General features: G+C 46.9%; 1 protein-coding gene across 1 annotated transcript in view; it reads right to left on the bottom strand.

Moving 5' to 3' along the window:
* The window catches only part of ZNRF3 (zinc and ring finger 3), a 176873-nt gene extending 165097 nt beyond the window's left edge, over window positions 1–11776 (bottom strand). The window contains exon 1 of the mRNA XM_032140073.2: window positions 11284–11776. Coding sequence (XP_031995964.1) covers window positions 11284–11583 — 300 coding nt within the window. The 5' untranslated portion in view covers window positions 11584–11776. The remainder of the gene's footprint in view (window positions 1–11283) is intronic.
* Window positions 11777–20154: the final 8378 nt, after the last annotated feature.

Here is a 20154-nt window from a genome sequence, read left to right as displayed (position 1 = left end):
TTTTCAAGGTGCCCTTCAGCACAAACAGTTAAGTCTCAGAGTTGAGAAACCATGGAGCCAAAAAGAGAGAAGGAGCAAAGATCCTGAAGGCACAGGCCAATGGCTCCAGACTTCAGCCTTCAACACCTACACCAAAGCAAAAAGAGCCCTCTGGTCACATCAAGGGTAGCTGGGCCTTCCTCAGTAGCATAACTTGAGACTCATGGGGTCCACTGATGGACATCTCACACTCAGGTTGGTTGGGGAAGGAGAGAAAAGAGACTCGCCAAGCACAAGTTAAAAGCTTTCAACTTTGGAACTTCCAGAGACAGAAAGGATGGCCAGCTCCAGTGTCTACAGGGCCAGGCATCTGTAAATGGAACTGTCAGTGAGGGAAGTAAGCTGGGCAATGCAATAAGGACTTGTGACTGGAGGGCCTGTGTCCCTGCTGAAGGGGGCAACTGCCACTCCACTATGGCAGGATATTGCCTCATGGGACTATGGACCCACTGATGCCAGATCTTTTAATTTTTTTTTAGAAGAGCCCATTTTTATGTACACTTTCTAGATTTTTAACAGAGATCGAACAAAATACCTGGAAGGTGTTCTCAGCCTATATGCTTGCTGCTTAGATGCACCCCTGAGAGTCTGGTGCTTGGGCTCAACTTGCATCTCTGCCTACCACCAACTGACAGTGTCACTATGAATTCAAGGACAGGTTCATTCGGCCTTTCTGAATCCAGCCTGTTCAGAAGCAGAAAGCCTGCTCGACAGGAAAGAGGAAGGGCAGAAACCAGCAACTGAAGCAGCACCCTCCTGGGCAACAATCTGCTGCCACAGGGTGTGACGACAGCACAGTGGTCCCCACCGTGAGGCCTCTGAGCATGGCCATCTGCCTGGACAGATGCCGTGTTCCTGCCCAGAATACAAGAGCAACCTGCTGCTCCTGAATCGTGCTCTGATACACCTACAAGGGAGGCACCCAGATGCCACGCCAGGTACCTTCCCTTCAGTGCAGACATTAGTCATAATTCAGATCCTCATGGCAGACAAAAAAAAAAAAAAAAAGCCAGTATTTTACTATTTACTAAATGATAGGAATATATAGACTTTCACTTTTACATTTTATTTTTTTGAGAAACATACAGTGGGTCACAGTGGCTCACGCCTGTAGTCTCAGCACTTTGGGAGACCAAGGTGGGTGGATCACTTGAGCCCAGGAGTTTGAGACCAACCTCGGCAATATGGCAAAACCCCATCTCTACCAAAAAAAATAAAAATTAGCCAGGCATGGTGGTGCATGCCTGTAGTCCCAGTTACTTGGGAGGCTGAGGCAGAAGGATCACTTGAGCCTGAGATTTCAAGCTGCAGTGAGCCAAGAAAGATCGCGCCACTGCACTCCAGCCTGGGCAATAGAGCAAAACATACTCTGTTGGGAGCAGGGCTATTGTGTAGAAACATACATGGTATAAACTAGACCACTCCTGTAGAGCAATCTAAAAATATGTAGCAAAAGCCTCAAAAATGTTTATACCACTTAACTCAATGAACTTAATTCTAGAAATCTTATGAAAATAATCAAGGCAGGCCGGGCACGGTGGCTCACGCCTATAATCCCAGCACTTTGGGAGGCCAAGGCGGGTGAATTGCTTGAGCTCACAAGTTCAAGACCAGCCTGAGCAACATGGAGAAACCCCACCTCTACAAAAAATACAAACATTAGCTGGGTGTGGTGATGTGCACGTGTAGTCCCAGCTACTCGGGAGACTGAGGTGGGAGGATGGCTTGAGCCCAGGAGGCAGAAGTTGCAGTGAGCCAAGATCGTGCCACTGCACTCCAGCCTGGGCAACAGAGCCAGAACTTGTCTCGAAAAAAAAAAAAGAAAGAAAGAAAGAAAATAACCAAAGCTGGCACGGTGGCTCACACTGGTACCTGCAAGGCTCACTGCAGCCTCAAACTCCCAAATAAATCAGAAAAATAACATTTGAAAAGCACAAATTATATCATGGGTGCATAAAACCTATGTTTCTTCTCTATATGGTATCTACGGTAAACATTCAATAAATGTCTGCTGACAAGATAGCAAACCCAAATTAACTCAAGTAGAAAATTAAGTTGTAATCAAATTCTTACAGTGCTGGATGGGAACTTACACACACCTAACTGAGTACTACCCCACTCTTAATTTTTTTTTTTTCTTTTTTTTTTTGAGACAGAGTCTCGCTCAGTCGCTCAGACTGGAGTGCAGTGGCGTGATCTCCGCTCACTACAAGCTCCACCTCCCGGGTTCACACCATTCTCCTGCCTCAGCCTCCCGAGTAGCTGGGACTACAGGCGCCCGCCACCACACCTGGCTAATTTTTTGTATTTTTAGTAGAGACGGGGTTTCACCGTGTTAGCCAGAGTGGTCTCGATCTCCTGACCTCGTGATCCGCCCGCCTCGGCCTCCCAAAGTACTGGGATTACAGGCGTGAGCCACCGTGCCCGGCTCTTTTATTTTTTAAATGCAGGTGCTTCTGCACCAGGAGGACAGAAGTCCCCATTCTAACAAACGTTTTCCCATCAAAATTCTAGGATCAAACTTCATTTTCACAGAATCAAACTCTATACTGAGTTTCTAAACAATTATATTACACTGGCTGCTGGGGAGAGGAGGAAATTAATATCAAGTCTTACAACACATCTTAAAGGCAATAAAAATAAAGTGCTCTCCTTTGAACCACAATGGGCCAGCTGACCTTATTCTTTTGACACTATCATGAGTAAACAGAGCCACTGAAAGTCAGATTTTAAAACATCTCATTCAAGCTACAAATAGAACAAAGAACCTCTACTCTTTACCTCCTTCCTATTCCGTTAGAAAGGTATAAAGGCACCTCTCTTCAAAGAGGTTATCAACTTTAATCTCAAAGGTAGGTAAAAATGAGTTGGAAAAGGCCAGAATGCTCATACAGTGACAGACAGGTCTAAACTTAGCACCAGGGCCAGATTCCCTCCCCCAGGTGTTCTTTAGTATCCTATAGGCTGTTTCCTACCAGATAGGACATGCCCCACTGTACTGTAAGGTAACCATTCGTGTGCTGTCTGGACACCTACACTCAGCTGCCTGCAGGTAGGGACCAAGTCCTACTCATGGGTTCATTGCCTTGCCCCACAAAGGCTCTGATGGACAGGGGGGCACCACTGAATGTTTGCCAACTGAGGCATGTAGCACTCGCGGTAAGTTTTAACAACCAGGAGGATTCAGTGAGACTGTGCAAAGTAAGAAAGGTCACAAACATGGGACATGACCTCTTTGGAGAAAGACGTGCAGACTCCCAAATTGCTATAAAAGTCAGCCACAGGAAGGAGGTGTGTCTCACACCAGAAATCCCTTTAAATGCCAGAAAACTACAGCCATTCCAGCTTGCCCAATAGCTGAAAACAACAGAAGTGCCATCGAGTGACAGTTACTTATGTCAAGTCACTGGTCCCTCTTTGTGAACGTGGCAGATGGGCTCTTTATGGAAAAAACTAAGTTAGAATGAGACTTCTGTGATTTAAAAAAAAGAAGAGGAAAAGAAAGGAAGGAAATACATTTTGTGAGGATAGGGGATTCTCTCAGTTGACGTTATAGACTTATTTCTTGGTCAATCATTTTGGGTTTAAACTCAACTCTAAATTCCACATCAGTTCCCATAACCTCATCATAAGAAAGTGTGAAGTGAAGCAGTCTTGTGAAAACAGAAATGGCTTAGAATCAGACAGACCAGGATTTGAACCTCAGCTGCACTAATGACTTGCTCAGTGACTTTGACAAGTGACTTTACCTCTCTGGCACATGCCATCTACCTTGTCTGTTAAATGTGAGCAAAGCACTGTGCCCAGTGCCTGGCACACAATAAGCACTTGATCATTAGTAGCTATTTTTAAAAGCTCTGACAGGGAGGAAGACTGAGAGACTCAAAATCTAAATTAATTAGAGAAGAAAAGCAACCACTTAAACCCAATATACAATTTAAGAATGCCTGGCTTTCCTCAATTATACATCTGATCATAAAGCATGCCCTGCATCTGGTGTTCCCTGTCACACTCAGCCAGGGTACTGCCGGGGGTAACAGAAGGGCTCCAAGCCTGGGAGTCAGGGGACCCAAATATTAATCCTGGGTCATCTCTACCTTATCATGTGGACTTCAGCAAAGCATTTCTCTGGATTTCAGTCCCCTTTGTAACACATTAAAGGACTGAATCTGGTTCTTTTGATTATGAAGATTTACTTAAATGTCACAAATTAGAAATTCAAACTCTCCAGACTTGGGAAAATACCATCAAGAAGCAAAGTTTTGACCAGATATGGTGGCTCTCACCTGTAATCCCAGAGCACTGGGAGGCCAAGGCAGGAGGATCACTTGAGGCCAGGAGTGCAAGACCAGCCTAGGCAACATAACGAGACCCTATACCTACAAAAAATAAAAAGTAGCTGGGTATGGTGGCATACGCCTGTAATTCTAGCAACTGGGGAAGCTGAGGCCTGAGAACTGCCTGAGCCCAGGAGTCCAAGAGTACAGTGAGCCAGAGCCATGATCTTACCACTGCGATCTAGCCTGGGCAACATGGTGAGACCCTGTCAAAAAAGAAAAGAAAGAAAGAAAGAGAGAGAAAGCAAGCAAGTAGCAAAGTTTTTCACATGGCATATATTTAGGTTAATGATGATACTGAATGCCAATCCCTTATTGTTACTCCCAGGGACACTGGAAATTCAAGATTCTTTCCTTCCATAACCTATCCACTTTAAGGCTTTGTCAATACTCAGTTTCATCAGGAAAAGAACACCTTCAGACTTTTCTTATGCCAGGTACCCTGCCTTGGAATATAAACACCCCACACAGATTTCTTTTTTTTTTTTTTTTTTTTTTTGAGACGGAGTCTTGCTCTGTCGCTCAGGCTGGAGTGCAGTGGCGTGATCTCGGCTCACTGTAACCTCCACCGCCTGGGTTCACGCCATTCTCCTGCCTCAGTCTCCCCAGTAGCTGGGACTACAGGCCCCCGCCACCACACCCGGCTAATTTTTTATATTTTTGGTAGAGACAGGGTTTCACCGTGTTAGCCAAGATGGTCTCGATCTCCTGACCTCGTGATCTGCCTGCCTCAGCCTCCCAAAGTGTTGGGATTACAGGCATGAGCCACCACACCTGGCCAGATCACTTTCATACAACCTGGTATTATAATACCAGTGGGTCTATGGGAACCAGAGAGAGAGCCATCCTTTCCATCCAAGCAAGTTTCTGGAAATAACAACCAAAAAGGAAGGATAATCCCAGAATTTATTAGCCAAGCCAAAGCAAGTTGTTCTCATCAAGTAAAGCATAAATAATCCATAAAACCCACTGCCTGCCTGATGTCCACTCTCCATCATTTATTCATTCAATACTGAGTGCCTCATGCATAGCAGGCAGTGGGAACCCAGGGGGTGGATCCAGAAATGAGCAAAAACAGACCCCATGGGGTCCAGGTCCACAAGGGAAGGTGTGAGAAGCTGCTCTTTAGGCGTTTCAACAGCGACAGGTGCTCCGTTTCATTTTTCAATGAACTATGAAAAGGAACTATACTCTGCTTTCCCACATCCTGCATTCAGAGTGTCACGTTCTTACACTTTGCCATGTAAATGCAGGAAAGTCTTTGAGTGACTATATTCTCTCTTCTCCCAAGGATGCTGCACAGTGCACAGGAGGGAAGTTAATTCATTATAGACAATGGATGCCTTAGGGCCTAAGGGCTCAGTTCGGTGGAGAAACCCATTTGGTAAGAATTATCATTTATCCATGCAGGTATCTGTCTCCATAGGAGACTGAACTCCAGAAGACAACAGCAATATAGTGTCTGGTACAGAATAGGGCTGTGATAGATGTCTACGAAATAAATATGTTCGATGGAGGCACCCAGACCTATAGACTTCTTCCGTACAACTCTTGTCAGCCTGAACCCCACTCAAACTCTTGGTAATGGACTATTCAATGCTCTACTAGATTAGAGTTTCCCCTTTTCCTTGTGGGTATAGAGGGGACACATCATAGAACCCTGGAAGAGGCAAAGTTGTAACTGCCCATAGACAAGAATATGCATGCACTTGCAGGAGTTCATGGACTATCTCTGAAAGTCTGTGACCCTCAGGTTAAGAACCCCTATATTATATGTTGTTAAAAATTAGACTTGAATTAATGGCAAAATCCTAACCAGCCAAGTTCTGTTCATTTGGCAAAAACAAGAACAAGCAAGCCAGGCAGACCTGGGTTTCTTTTTTTTTTTGAGACGGAGTCTCGCTCTGTCACCCAAGCTGGAGTGCAGTGGTGTGATCTCAGCTCACTGCAACCTCCGCCTCCCGGATTCAAGCAATTCTCCTGCCTCAGCCTCCTGAGTAGCTGGGATTACAGGCATGTGCCACCACGCCTGGCTAATTTTTTTGTATTTTTTTTAGTAGAGACGGGGTTTCACCATATTGGCCAGGCTGGTCTCAAACTCCTGACCTTGTGATCCACCCGCCTCGACCTCCCAAAGTGCTGGGATTACAGGCGTGAGCCACGGCGCCCGGCCAGACCTGGGTTTCAATCCAGGTTTGTCATCTGCTAGCCATGTGAAGTTAGAGAAGTCAACTTGCTTCTCTCAGCCTCGGTTTTTCTCCTCTGTAAAATGGGTTAACAATAGTTGCTAATTGCATGTTAGTGTCAGGATGAGATGAACCAAAACATGACATGCTTGGCAGTGCTGTGTATAAATAAGAGGAAACCATCACTGCCTTCCCTTTAATCTACAGCTCTACACTGAACTCCCATCTTCATTCCTATTCAGAATTGTACTAGTAACTCCCATGAGATCTCAGGGAACAAAACAGAAAATAAGAGGCTCTAAGAATGTATAACATCACAAAATACAGCCCCAATTTTCCCCCTGAATCAAATGCTTGGTTTTAACCTATGAAGGCCTATCTGAGAAGACAGTAGGCAATCGCTTTCTGTCTAAATCCAGGTCAGCTGTCAGCACACAATTGTTCTATTAGACCAAGTCAATTTTTAGAGGCAGGCCTGTTAAGTTAACTTAAAATGGAGATGAAAAGAAAGTGTTTGATCAAATGCTAAACTGCAGAAGCACACTGACAGGGAAACAAAGCAGAGGAATTAGTTTCCTAAAATTACTCTCTGTGATACCTTTACTTAACATCGGATATTTAAGGACCTTGATCAGCCCTTTTAACCCACCACCCAGCTCTCTACCCACCCCTAATAGCTAAAGGAACTGACTTAGTTCTTAAATGTCCTCAGCTTCTCTCTGTTTTCGAGTCCATTCAGCATTTAACCTAGGATCCAGAAAGGCTGTATTTAAAGTTACACAGAACCTATGGTTCAGATTCCTTCTACAAATGAATTTCTCAAGCTTTTCTAAATATTTGACTTCAAGCAAAAAAAAAATACATTTCCACTTTAAAACAATCTTTCATCTCTAGCAATGCAAATTTTCTTTGTTTAACCAATCCACATACCACTAGCCAATGTTTAATCGGGCCTTTATTTAACATCACCAACCATGTGAGTTGCACAGCCAAGTCTGAAAGTTTCAGATAATGATCTCATTAACAGCAACAAATTGGTTCAAAGATGAAATATGTATCAATATGTCTAAGAACCCTTTAAAGTCCCACACTTCAGAACTACAGGAGAAGTGTAATTAATTTCTCCAGCATTCAAACTGTATGCCTGACACTCTTACAAGCAAACGGGCTTTAACAATGCATAAATGCGTAAGATAATAAAAGCAACTAATAGCATTTCATACCCACAAATTGTTTTCACCACAACTTTCACAGATGGAGACATTAAAAAAAAAATTCTTCATTCAGATTACACTGGTGACCTTGGGATAGTTATTTAAGCCTAAAACGCAAAGGAGAAGAACCAAGATTCCTGATGATGAATGCTAAGGTTTGAATTACTACCTCCCTCCCTCTTGCACTGTCTCTCTCTCTCTGACACTGACAAACTGACACAATTCTTAACTAGGCTTCCCCTACCCTAACCCATGGAAATGACTGAACAGGTACTCTAGTTAGAATTATCTAGGCAAACCAGACTATGATAAGGTATCTACTATACAAATATATATATACATACACATACACACACACACACACACACACACACACACACACTCTTCATTGGCATATAATAAGGAGGGGGGTTAAAAATCAGTAATACAAACCAATTTCTTATCTTAGAATTCTTAAAGGTGACACTCCTAAACAGGTTTTTTCTCCCCTAAACCATGAATAATACTGCTACAGAACCCCAGTGGAAATAACAAAAGCAATGCTATAGTGCTACTATTTAGCTTTAGTTATAGGAAAATGAACTCTGCTCTGAGATGATAAAACACTAAGCAGCAAATCAACAGTTTTTGTTTGTTTGTTTGTTTTTGAGAGAGAGTCTCGCTCTGTTGTCCAGGCTGGAGTACAGTGGTGTAATCACGGCTCACTGCAACCTCAGCCTCCCAGGCTCAAGCAATCCTCCCACCTCAGCCTCCCAAGTAGCTGTGACTACAGGTGCACACCACCATGCTGGGCTACTTTTTTTTTTTTTTTTTTGTAGAGACCAGGTCTAACTGTGTTGCCCAGGCTGGTCTCGAACTCCTAGGCTCAAGCAATCCTCCTGCCTCAGCCTCCCAAAATGCTGGGACTACAGGCATCAGCCACCATGCCTGGCTACTATTTTCTTTTAAGATAGTAAATAAAAGGAAGTTTTGAAAAGTTCAAAGAGATTGTGTCACCAGGGCACAGTGAAAGCCTCAAAGAAAGACAAGAAGTTACAATGAGCAAGAGTTAAGATTCAAACTATTCTTGAAGACTGTGGATAAAATGTTTGGGAATCTTCAGCACAGCATCATCTCTAAAGCTTATAAAGGTTTTTCAAGATAGTAAACAAAAGGAGGTTTTTTTAAAGACAGTAAATAAAAGGAGATTTTGAAAAGTTCAGGTTACTTAGAAAATATGATTAATCCAAAGCTGGACACCAATTTATTCCTTCTGCTTTCTCATTTCTCAGCAAAAGAAAATGTTATATTCCCTCTCAGCGGCCCTAAAACATCAGCCTTCCTTACAAAAAACTTTTTCAGGGCTGCCAGACAAGGTCCACACCAATTCCTTCAATCAAACAGTATTTGCAGAACTCATAAAAGCACGCTAGCCTTTGTATACACACATCCCTGAAAGCCACACTGCACTCTGTCCGCAGAAACAGGGAGGTTCAACAAGTCAGCCACCACAATAAAGCTACTAAAGATACGAGGTGCACCATGAAATGACTATTCAGACAGCTCAGATAAACTCACCAACATTACTGCAGCTATAAGGGAATTAAGGACACCTATTAGTGATTGCTTAACAGGTAAACTTATTAAATACCATTTAAGTCACTTTACTTAGCAACTATTGACTTTTTTTTTTTTTTGGCTAGGCTAATGGACTACAAAAGAGATAAGCACTTCAAAAAGTTTCAGAAGAGAATAGATTCCTTCTGCCAAATTCACATATTATCTCTCTACTCACAAGGATAAAATAGTTACAAATGGTGTTTAAACTGCTAATTTTGTATTAAATGGTGAACCCAAGATTATCTCCAAAGCATAACACTCCTCATAATGGATAGCTCGCTCACCAGAAAAACTACTGTTGAGAAAGAGTGACATGTTAAAACATTGCAGATAAAAACTGCAAACTTCAAAAGTCTCCTTCAAAAAGTCAAGTGCCACGCTAAAGCGTCTTTTTTTTTCTTTTTAAGAAGGCTGTAAATCAAACATTTCTAAAACCATCAGGGCACAATGAAAGCCTCGAAGAAAGACAAGAAGTTACCAAGGAGCAAGACTTAAATGTTTAGGAATCTTCAGCAAAGCATCATCTCTAAAACTTATAAAGATCATAATTACATTTCTTTTAAGTCCAAAAGCATTAACATAGATAGTCAAAGAGCTCAATGAAGGAGTTTCCTCTTCTATTTACCCCACAGAAGTTTTCAGATGGGGATAAGAGCCCGGTAACGCAATGCTGCTGATTAATCGCATGGGCCTGGGTACCTCCTCCAGCTTTGTAAGGGCACACCTCTACGGAGTCAAGCTGCACAGCTCTCCCTGTCCTATGAAGGCAGGGCTTTGAGTCTGCACCCAAGGAAGGAAAAGGACACCACGGAACAGGCTGTCTACGCTGTGGGCTGCTATGCAATCATTCCACGCAGTCCCCTTCTTTTCATTCATAACTCACCCAAGAGTAAAGCACAGAAGGCCGACAAAGCTTAGGCCCTGCAGACATCCGATAACCCCAAAGGTTCAAAGGCAAACCAACCTTTACAAATCGCCCCCATCCGAGGCGCGCATATTAACTGCCATTAGTGCGCTGGCTGTCTAGTAACAAGTTGATAAAATCATGGCCAAGGAAGCGGGAAGACATCCACCCAGCTAACCATCCGCAGAAGCTTCAGTTGAGAGTCCCTCCTCCAAAGAGTAGGCACAGCTTAAAGCTCTCCCTAACCAGCTTCGGAATGTAGATCTCTTTCACTTGGTCCAAGGTGGAGGCCCTGTCAGTGAGAGACCCCATCTCCCCATTTGTAGGCCCTTCGCATTAGTCTTTGGCCGAGGGACGGGCAGGCGGTATTCCTCCCACCCTCTGTAATGTGAGGCACGCAGCGAGGGCTGCCTTCCATCGCCACTCCAGGGAAACCCCGATCCCCACTCCTCGACCAGCTCCGCCTCCTCCCCTGCCTGCTGCTGCTTGTCCAGAGCCCCGCAGAAGGGTCAGCGGCGCCCAGGTGAGGCGGGCGGCAGGTTCCGGGGAAGAACCCGATGTTGTGCAGCCCTTCAGACAAACCTGGCCGCACCCAAAAAGAACATGCATGGATGGAAAGCAAAGCCTGCAGCCTGAAACGAACCACCCCATCCCTCATCACTTGTCTTTTCAAAGTTGGCATTCAACAGGTAGTTCCCGGGACTTCCACCTGAGGCAGACCTAAATACCCAACCGGCCAAGGGGGCCGCCCCAGCGTGGGTGCCGGGCCCAGGATCCCCTTCCCGCCCCGGGGCTCACAGGAGCTCTAGCCCCCACGTGCGCTCGCCCCCCGCGGCTGCGCCCCGGAGGCCGCGTCCCGCCAGCAGGGGAGGGATGCCGCCGGCCTCTCGGCCACCCCTCCCGCCCGCCCGCCAGTCAGGCAGCCCGCGGCGGGGTCGGCGGGCGCAGCCCCCGGAGCCATCTTGTGGCGGCGGCGGCGCGGGGCCCGGGCGGCGGGCAGCTACCTGCACGATCTCGCCCTCGGCGCTGAGCGTGGCCCCTGCCCGCGAGAAGCGGCCCGTGAGGCCGGTGGTGTAGGTGGTGTAGTCGCCGCTTGGGCTCGACTCGAACAGCACCACCTCCACGAACGCCGTCTCCTTGGCCCGCGCCGCGCCGGGCCCCGCGGCCGCCAGCAGCAGCCCGAGCAGCAGTGGCAGCGGCGGCGGCGGAGGCAGGCGGCTGCACCGGAGGCCGCGGGGGCGGCGGCGGAGGCGGCGGCGGCGGCGGCCCGGGGCCCCTGGGCGCCTGCCCGAGCGCGGCCTCATGGTCCTGCGGCGGGAGGGCGCGGAGGGCGGGCGCGGCCGGGCATAGTCGCGGGCCGGCTGAGGACCGAACGCGGGCGCACGCCTCACAGCCCCATCGCGGCGGCGGCGGCAGCGGCTTTGTGGGTCGCAGGCTCAGCTCGGCTCCCCCGGCCGTCGCGCCGCGGCCCTTTCATCTGCTCCACGTGAGGGGTTATCCCCGCCCCGGCAGCGTCGTGACCCGCTCTCCCCTCCCTCCCCGCCCTCGGCCTCCGCCGCCGCCGCCGTGGGGAGTGAGAAGGCGGGGCAGGCGCGCCTGAGGCGAGAGGCGGGGCCCAAAGGGCGAGAACGCCCCGCCCCTCCCCGCCCCGGTTTCTATCTGCGCTCCGCCCCTTTATCCTCGCTCCGCCCCATCATCCCAGCTCCGCCCCCCGCCCGCGGTCTGCGCTCCGCCCCGTCGTCCTCGCTCCGCCCCCGCCCGCCGTCTTGCTCCACCCCATTATTCTCGCTCCGCCCCCCGGCCGGTCGTTTCTACTCCGCCCCTTCGCCCTCGCTCCGCCCCCGCGGCGCTCCGCCCCCTACGGCAGACATTTCTCCTCGCGGTTGCTGGAGTTCGGCGGGAACCGGGACTGCAACCTGCTCCGGGCGATGCGCGTCCTCTCTGGAGGCGCCACGCGTCCTGGTCCGGTGCAGGAGTTACGGCCATTTGGTCTTGAAAGGCCTCGTCCTTCCTGGTTCCCCCGCCCCAATTCACAGTTCCCAGGAAGCTTGATCGCCCGCTTTGGGCGCTCCATTCCCACTCCCACCTCCAGGATCGAACGGGGAAGGCCAGGATGGTCAGGGGCAGTTTGCAGCTTGGGTCGTGTCCAGTTCTTGCACAGGTGTCGCCTAGACAGCTTCTCTGTCTGAAGTCTGTACTGAAGGAGTGGCGAAGATCTTGAGGACCTTCTGATGGAGTTCATCTTTCTGCAGGCCCAGAGACGGTAATTCAGACACCGCCCCCAAAAGAAGTCTGGAAACTTTGAGTCTCGCCACGTGCAGGCCAGAGGATTCCAACACCATTATCACCCTCTATGCACAGACTGCTGGCTGCCAAACTAACATATCTAAGGCACGTGCTCAAGAGCTCAGAGGTTCCCAGTCACCCAGAAAATAAACTTTTAATTCCCTGCCCCTTTTTGGAACATGCCTTTTCCTTCCTCATCTAGTCCTCTGAGAATTGAACCCCTCCTTCAAAAGCCAGATCCAATTCCCACTTCCTCCATGGAGTCTTCCTTCCCTGGCCAGAATAGCTTTGTTCAGATATTTGCAAATATTTGGTTAGGATGAATCTGCTTCTACTTGCTACCACACCCAAAATGTTAAAAAGACAGAAAGAAAGAAAACTCATTAAGAATTTTCTTGAGTAAACAACTTACCAAGGTTACATTTTAAAGCTAAAAAAAAAATTTAATGTGCAACAGAAAACACACTTGAAAAAAAGCCACAGATCTGTATTACCACATTTGGACCACCCAGAGTTTCCACTCAGGAGGGAGGCACCTGGGAAAGCAGGACTCTGGAGGGAGTGGCTTTTTAGTTTCTCCAAAACTGGGCCTAACCAGGGCTGACTGCAACTGGGCACCATCGGTCCTGACAATGACCCCCACAAGGTCCTTTTATTTTTTTTCATTTAGATTCAGGGTCTCCCTCCGTCGCACAGGCTGGCGTGCAGTGGTGTGCTCACAGCTCACTGTGCCCAAGTATCGAACTCCTGTGCCCAAGTATCCTCGCAGCTCAGCCTTCTGAGTAGCTGGGACTACAGGTGCCAACCCAGCCTCCATCCAGTTCTTAATTAAGGGAGAGGGCAAATCTCTATAGCTCATGATGACACTTTGCAATATTTAAAATTCAAAGGCACCCACCACCAACTGATAAATGGATAACCAAATGTGTTCTATCCATGCAATGAGATACTATCTATCAAGAAATGAAATACTGGCCAGGCGCGGTGACTCACGCCTGTAATCCCAGCACTTTGGGAGGCCGAGGTGGGTGGATCACCTGAGGTCAGGAGTTCGAGACCAGCCTGGCCAACATGGTGAAGCCCTGTCTCTACTAAAAAAATACAAAAATTAGCCGGGTGTGGTGGTAGGTGCCTTAATCCCAGCTACTTGGGAGGCAGAGGCAGGAGAATCGTTTGAACCTGGGAGGCGGAGTTTGCAGTGTGCTGAGATCAAGCCATTGCACTCAAACCTGGGGAACAAGAGCAAGACTTCTCTCAAAAAAAAAAAAGAAAGAAAAGAAAAGGAAAAGAAAAGAAATGAAATACTTGGCTGGGCTGGGCACAGTGGCTCACACCTGTAATCCCAGCACTTTGGGAGGCCAAGGCTGGTGGATCACCTGAGGTCAGGAGTTTGAGACCAGCCTGGCCAACATGGCGAAAACCCGTCTCCACTAAAATTACAAAAATTAGCTGGGCATGGTGGCATGTGCCTGTAATCCCAGCTACTCAGGAGGCTGAGGCAGGAGAATCCCTTGAACCCGGGAGGCAGAGGTTGCAGTGAGCCAAGATCGCAGCCCTGCACTCTAGCCTGGGCGACAGAGTGAGACTCCATCTCAAAAAAAAAAAAAAGGAAATGAAATATTAATACATGCTACAGCATGGATGAACCTTGAAAACATTATGCTAAGTGAAAGAAGCCAGACCCAAAAGCCCACATATTCTATGATTCCATTTATATGAAATGCCCAAAATAGGCAAATCTACAGAGACAGAAAGTGGTTGCCAGGGGATAGGGGGAGGTAGGAATGGGTAGTGACTGCTAATGGGTTTCTTTGGAGGGTGATGAAAATAGTCCGGAATTAGATAATTGTGATGGTTGCACAACTCTGTAAATATACTAAAAACCACTAAATTGTACACTTTTAAAGGGTAAATGTTGTGGCATATGAATTTTTTTTTCTTTTAGAAACAGGGTCTCACTGTCAGGAGAGTGCAGTGGCGCCATCACGGCTCACTGCAGCCTCCACCTCCTGGGCTCAAGTGATCTTTCAGCCTCAGCCTCATGAGTAGCTGGGACTACAGGTACACACCACCACACCAAGCTAAATTTTTAATTTTTAATTTTTATTTGTAAAGACAGGGTCTTGCTATGTTGCCCACATTGGACTCACTCTTGAGCTCAAGCAATTCTCCCGCCTGAGTCTCTCAAAGTGCTGGGATTAACAGGCATGAGCCTGGCTGGCATGTGAATTATATCTCAAAATAGCTGTTAAAAATATTTCCATCTGGGCACGGTGGCTCATGCCTGTAATCCCAGCACTTTGGGAGGCTGAGGCAAGCAGATCACTCGGCAGCAGGAGTTCGAGACCAGCCTGGCCAACATGGTGAAACCCCATTTCTACTAAAAATACAAAAACTACTCCGGTGTGGTGGTGCACACCTGTAGTCTCAGCTACTTGGGAGGCTGAGGTGGAGGTTGCAGTGAGCCGAGATTGTGCCACTGCACTCCACCCTGGACGACAGAGCTAGACTCTGTCTCAAAAAAAAAAAGAAATGTCTTTCGTGGTATTTTCATGCAAAACACACACACACACACACACACACACACACACACAGGATACAGCATAAGGATATCCTCTGCTCTTTGAAGTCTTAGCGCACATTTCACACCCTCAACAGGGACTACCCTGGCAATGATATTTTAAACTGCAATGTGCCCCCTGTCATCCACTCCTATCCTCCCTTGGCCTGCCTTCCTCTACTCCTGTGGCATTTATCACCTTCTAACATATTAAATAATTTGCATATTTATTTTTGTCTGTCCTCCACACCCCACATGCACACATACCAGAGAACAAGCTCTGTAATGACAGAGATCTTTGTCTTGTTCAGTGACTTAGGCCGAGGCTGCCTGACCCAGAGTAGGCACTCAATAAATATTTGTTGCATGAATTAATAACTAAATGAATGAGTGATAACCTCATCAATGTGTATCCCTCCCATTTTGCAAACATTTGGGGCAGCTTGTTAACAGCTGCATTGGAGCATTGGGCTTCATGAGACCAAAATAAATTCTGAGTGTGGAGAAGAATGACCATCCTTTCCTCAAGAAATGCAATGCAAACTCACATAAGGGTCAGACAACAAATCAGTTTTGATTTTTTAAAGTCTGCTTAAAGAAAGATATGAGGCCGTGTACAATGGCTCATGCCTGTAATCCCAGCACTTTGGGATGCCAAGGAGGGCGGATCACTTGAGGCCAGGAGTTTGAGACCAGCCTGGGCAACATGGCAAAACCCCATCTCTACTAAAAATACAAAAAAATTAGCCAGGTGTGGTGGCACAGGCCTATAGTCCCAGCTGCTTGAGAGACTGAGACAGGAGAATCGCTTGAACCCAGGAGGCAGAACCTGCAGTGAGCCGAGATCACACCAGTGCACTCCAGCCTGGACAACAGAGTGAGACTCCATCTCAAAAAAAAAAAAAAAAGAAAGAAAGAGAGAAAAGGAAAGATATGAAAGCTGGGCACTGTGGCATGTGCCTATAATCCCTGCTACTTAGGAGACTGATGTAGGAGGATCCCTCGAGCACAGGTGTTCAAATCCAGCCTGGGCAACATGGCAAAACCCCATCTCTCAAAAAGAAAAAGGAAAACGGGCCTGGGCAACATGAAGAGACCCCCATCTCTACAAAAAAAAAAATTAGCCAGGCATAGTCGTGGGCAGCTGTGGTTCCAACTACTTGTGAGGGTAAGGTGGGAGGATCTCTTGAACCCAGGAGGTGGAGGCTGCAGTGAGCTAAGATCGTGCCACTGCACTCCAGACTGTGCAACAGAGCAAGGCTGTGTGTCAGAGAAAGAGAGAGAGAAACATAGCGTTAATAAAATATAGCTCAGCAACACAGAGGTAGCATGATTCATCTTTCAGCAGTGTGAAGCTGTTCAGAAAGGAATTATTCACTGAGTAATGAAGTTTCACCAAAATCTGGCAGGCAGCAAGGGGAGATAGAACATAACTTCAAATAAGAGGCCGGGCGCAGTGGCTTAGGCCTGTAATCCCAGCATTTTGGGAGGCTGAGGCGGGTGGATCACGAGATCAGGAGATCGGGACCATCCTGGCTAACATGGTGAAACCCCGTCTCTACTAAAAATACAAAAAAATTAGCCGGGCGTGGTGGCAGGCGCCTGTAGTCCCAGCTACTCGGGAGGCTGAGGCAGGAGAATGGCGTGAACCCGGGAGGCGGAGCTTGCAGTCAGCCGAGATTGCGCCCTGCACTCCAGCCTGGGCGACAGAGTGAGACTCCGTCTCAAAAAAAATAAAATAAAATAAAATAACTTCAAATAAGAGATAAGACCCATCAGCTAGGACAAGGAAGGGATCCACAAGCTAGACCAAGTGATAGAAGAGAAGTGCATTCATTATCTTGTATGGCACATCCCTAGCAGATCATCCTGGGTGTAATTTAGCTTAGTCCTTTTCTTGCTTATCAGACAGCTCAGAAGCACATAACTGAGAACAGGTGCATCAGCATTGGCTAAAGCTGCCAAACCTTTGGCAAATCTCACTGACTTAGGCCAAAAACCACACAAAGCTTCAGGAAATTTTCTACCAGCAAAGTTCTATTTATATGTCTAAATACGGAAGTTCAGGGATTTCAAATTCATAAACATATGATTTAGTACCTAAAGAGACTGTATCTGTGCTAAATAAATACAGATGCATATGGTATTTTACAACAGAAGAGGGATGGATGATTAGACAACAGATACATGAAGGTTTGCAAACATCACCTACATATGGAAGGAGACATTAGAAACTAATAAATGGTTGTCTCGGGAGAGGCATCTTGGTGACTGGGAGGCAAGGAATAAAGGGAAACTTACTTGTCTCTGAAAAGTCGGCCCTCCATTTCTGTGAGTTCTGCATTCAAGGATTCAATGAACCATGAAGAGAAAATATTCAGGAAAAAAGGGCCGGGCATGGTGGCTCACGCATGTAATCCCAGCACTTTGGGAGGCCGAGGCAGGCAGATCACAAGGTCAGGAGATTGAGACCATCCTGGCTAACACGGTGAAACCCCGTCTCTACTAAAAATACAAAAAAATTAGCCGGGCATGGTGGCCAGCACCTGTAGTCCCAGCTACGCAGGAGGCTGAGGCTGGAGAACGGCGTGAACCCGGGAGGCAGAGCTTGCAGTGAGCCGAGATCGTGCCACTGCACTCCAGCCTGGGCGACAGAGCAAAACTCCATCTCAAAATAAATAAATAAATAAAAATAAGGTGGTTGGGCACAGTGGCTCAACCCTGTCATCCCAGCACTTTGGGAGGCTGAGGAGGGCGGATCACGAGGTCAGGAGTTTGAGACCATCCTGGCTAACATGGCGAAACCCTGTCTGTACTAAAAATACAAAAAATTAGCTGGGCGTGGTGGCAGGTGCCTGTAGTCCCAGCTACTCAGGAGGCTGAGGTAGGAGAATCACTTGCACCTGGGGGGTGGAGGTTGCAGTAAGCCGAGTTCACACCACTTCACTGATGCCTGGGCTACAGAGCAAGACTCCATCTCAAAGTAAATAAATAAATAAATAAATAAATAAATAAATAAATAAATAAATAAATAAATAAAGTATACAGGAAATGTGTGTAGGTTATATGCAAACTGTACACTTTTTTTTTTTTTTTTTAGATGGAGCTTCGCTCTTGTTGCCCAGGCTGGAGTGCAATGGTGATCTCGGCTCACTGCAACCTCTGCCTCCTGGGTTCAAGTGATTCTCCTGCCTCAGCCTCCCGAGTAGCTGGGATTACAGGCACCCGCCACCACGCTCAGGTAATTTTTTTGTATTTTTAGTAGAGACGGGGTTTCACCATGTTGGCCAGGCTGGTCTTGAACTCCTGACCCCATGTGATCCACCCGCCTCACCCTCCCAAAGTGCTGGGATTACAGGAGTGAGCCACCATGCCTGGCCACTGTACACCATTTTATATTAAGGATTTGAACATCTGCAAATTTTGGTATCTGCAGAAGGTCCTGGAACCAATCCCCCATGGATACCAAGGGACGACTGTATATCCTTTGTACCTAGTGAATTTTGCTTCACGCGCATTGTTACATATTCAAAAGTAATAAAAACAAATAAAAAGGCCAGGCGCGGTGGCTCACGCTTGTAATCCCAGCACTTTGGGAGGCCGAGGCGGGCGGATCATGAGGTCAGGAGATCGAGACCACGGTGAAACCCCGTCTCTACTAAAAATACAAAAAATTAGCCAGACGTGGTGGCAGGCGCCTGTAGTCCCAGCTACTCGGAGAGGCTGAGGCAGGAGAATGGCGTGAACCCGGGAGGCAGAGCTTGCAGTGAGCCGAGATTGCGCCACTGCACTCCAGCCTGGGCGACAGAGTGAGACTCCATCTCAAAAATAAAATAAAATAAAATAAAAAATAAATAAATAAATAGACTAACATGCTAAATCAACTGATGATAACATTCATTTCCTATATGCAAATAGATTCAATAAACTGTATTGAACACCCATGTGTGCCACTGGAATATGAAAATAGATTGGCCTATAGTTATGGAAGATGTCATCATTGGGGAAATCTAAGTAATGGGCTTACAGAAGCTCTATGTACTATTTCTGCAACTTCTAATTATTTAAAAATAAAAACTAAATTTAAAAAATGGGGCTGGGCACAGTGGCTCACACCTGTAATCCCAGCACTTTGGGAGGCTGAGGTGGGTGGATCACAAGGTCAGGAGATCGAGACCATCCTGGCTAACATGGTGAAACCCCGTCTCTTCTCAAAAAAAAAAACAAAACAGTTAGCCGGGTGTGGTGGCGGGCACCTGTAGTCCCAGCTACTTGGGAGGCTGAGGCAGGAGAATGGCATGAACCCGGGAGACGGAGCTTGCAGTGAGCTGAGATTGTGCCACTGCACTCCAGCCTGGGCGACAGAGCGAGACTCCGTTTCAAAAAAAAAAAAAAAAAGACCAGGTGGCTTACATCTGAAATCCCAGCACTTTGGGAGGCCAAGGTGAGTCGAGTGAATCACTTGAGGTCAGCAGTTTGTGACCCGCCTGGCCAACAGGGTGAAACCCCGTCTCTACTAAACAAATAAAAAAATTAGCCAGGCATGGTGGCATGTGCCTGTAGTCCCAGCTACTCAGGAGGCCAAGGCAGGAGAATTGCTTAATCCTAGGAGGCAGAGGTTGCAGTGGGCCAAGATCATGCAACTGCACTCCAGCCTGGGTGACAGAGCGAGACTCCATCTCAAGACAAAACAACAAAAAGCTAAATTTAAAAAATGGATTAACCAGTCTCTGTATTCAAGTAGTTCCTTTCTTTTTTCATTTCTTCCTTCCATCTGCAAACATTTATTACTATATGGGACAGATAAAGAAGTCAATAAAAGATTTTGATAAAATATAAGTACGCATTAACATTTTACAAAATAATTTTAAGACTTTGAGCCTTATGTTGCTTCTTTAAGGTGATCCAGATGTACGACATGTTAGCATTCTTCTACAGTATTTATATCTATTTCTGGAAACGTTCGTTTATTGTATTTAAACATCATATAATTCTCTTGAAAGGCACAATAGATGTTATATAGACAAGT

This window comes from Hylobates moloch, unplaced genomic scaffold (assembly GCF_009828535.3).
Source record: "Hylobates moloch isolate HMO894 unplaced genomic scaffold, HMol_V3 SCAFFOLD_19, whole genome shotgun sequence".
Classification (NCBI taxonomy): domain Eukaryota; kingdom Metazoa; phylum Chordata; class Mammalia; order Primates; family Hylobatidae; genus Hylobates; species Hylobates moloch.
The sequence above is the reverse complement of the archived record's forward strand: the minus strand, read 5'-3'. Positions and strand labels throughout refer to the sequence as shown.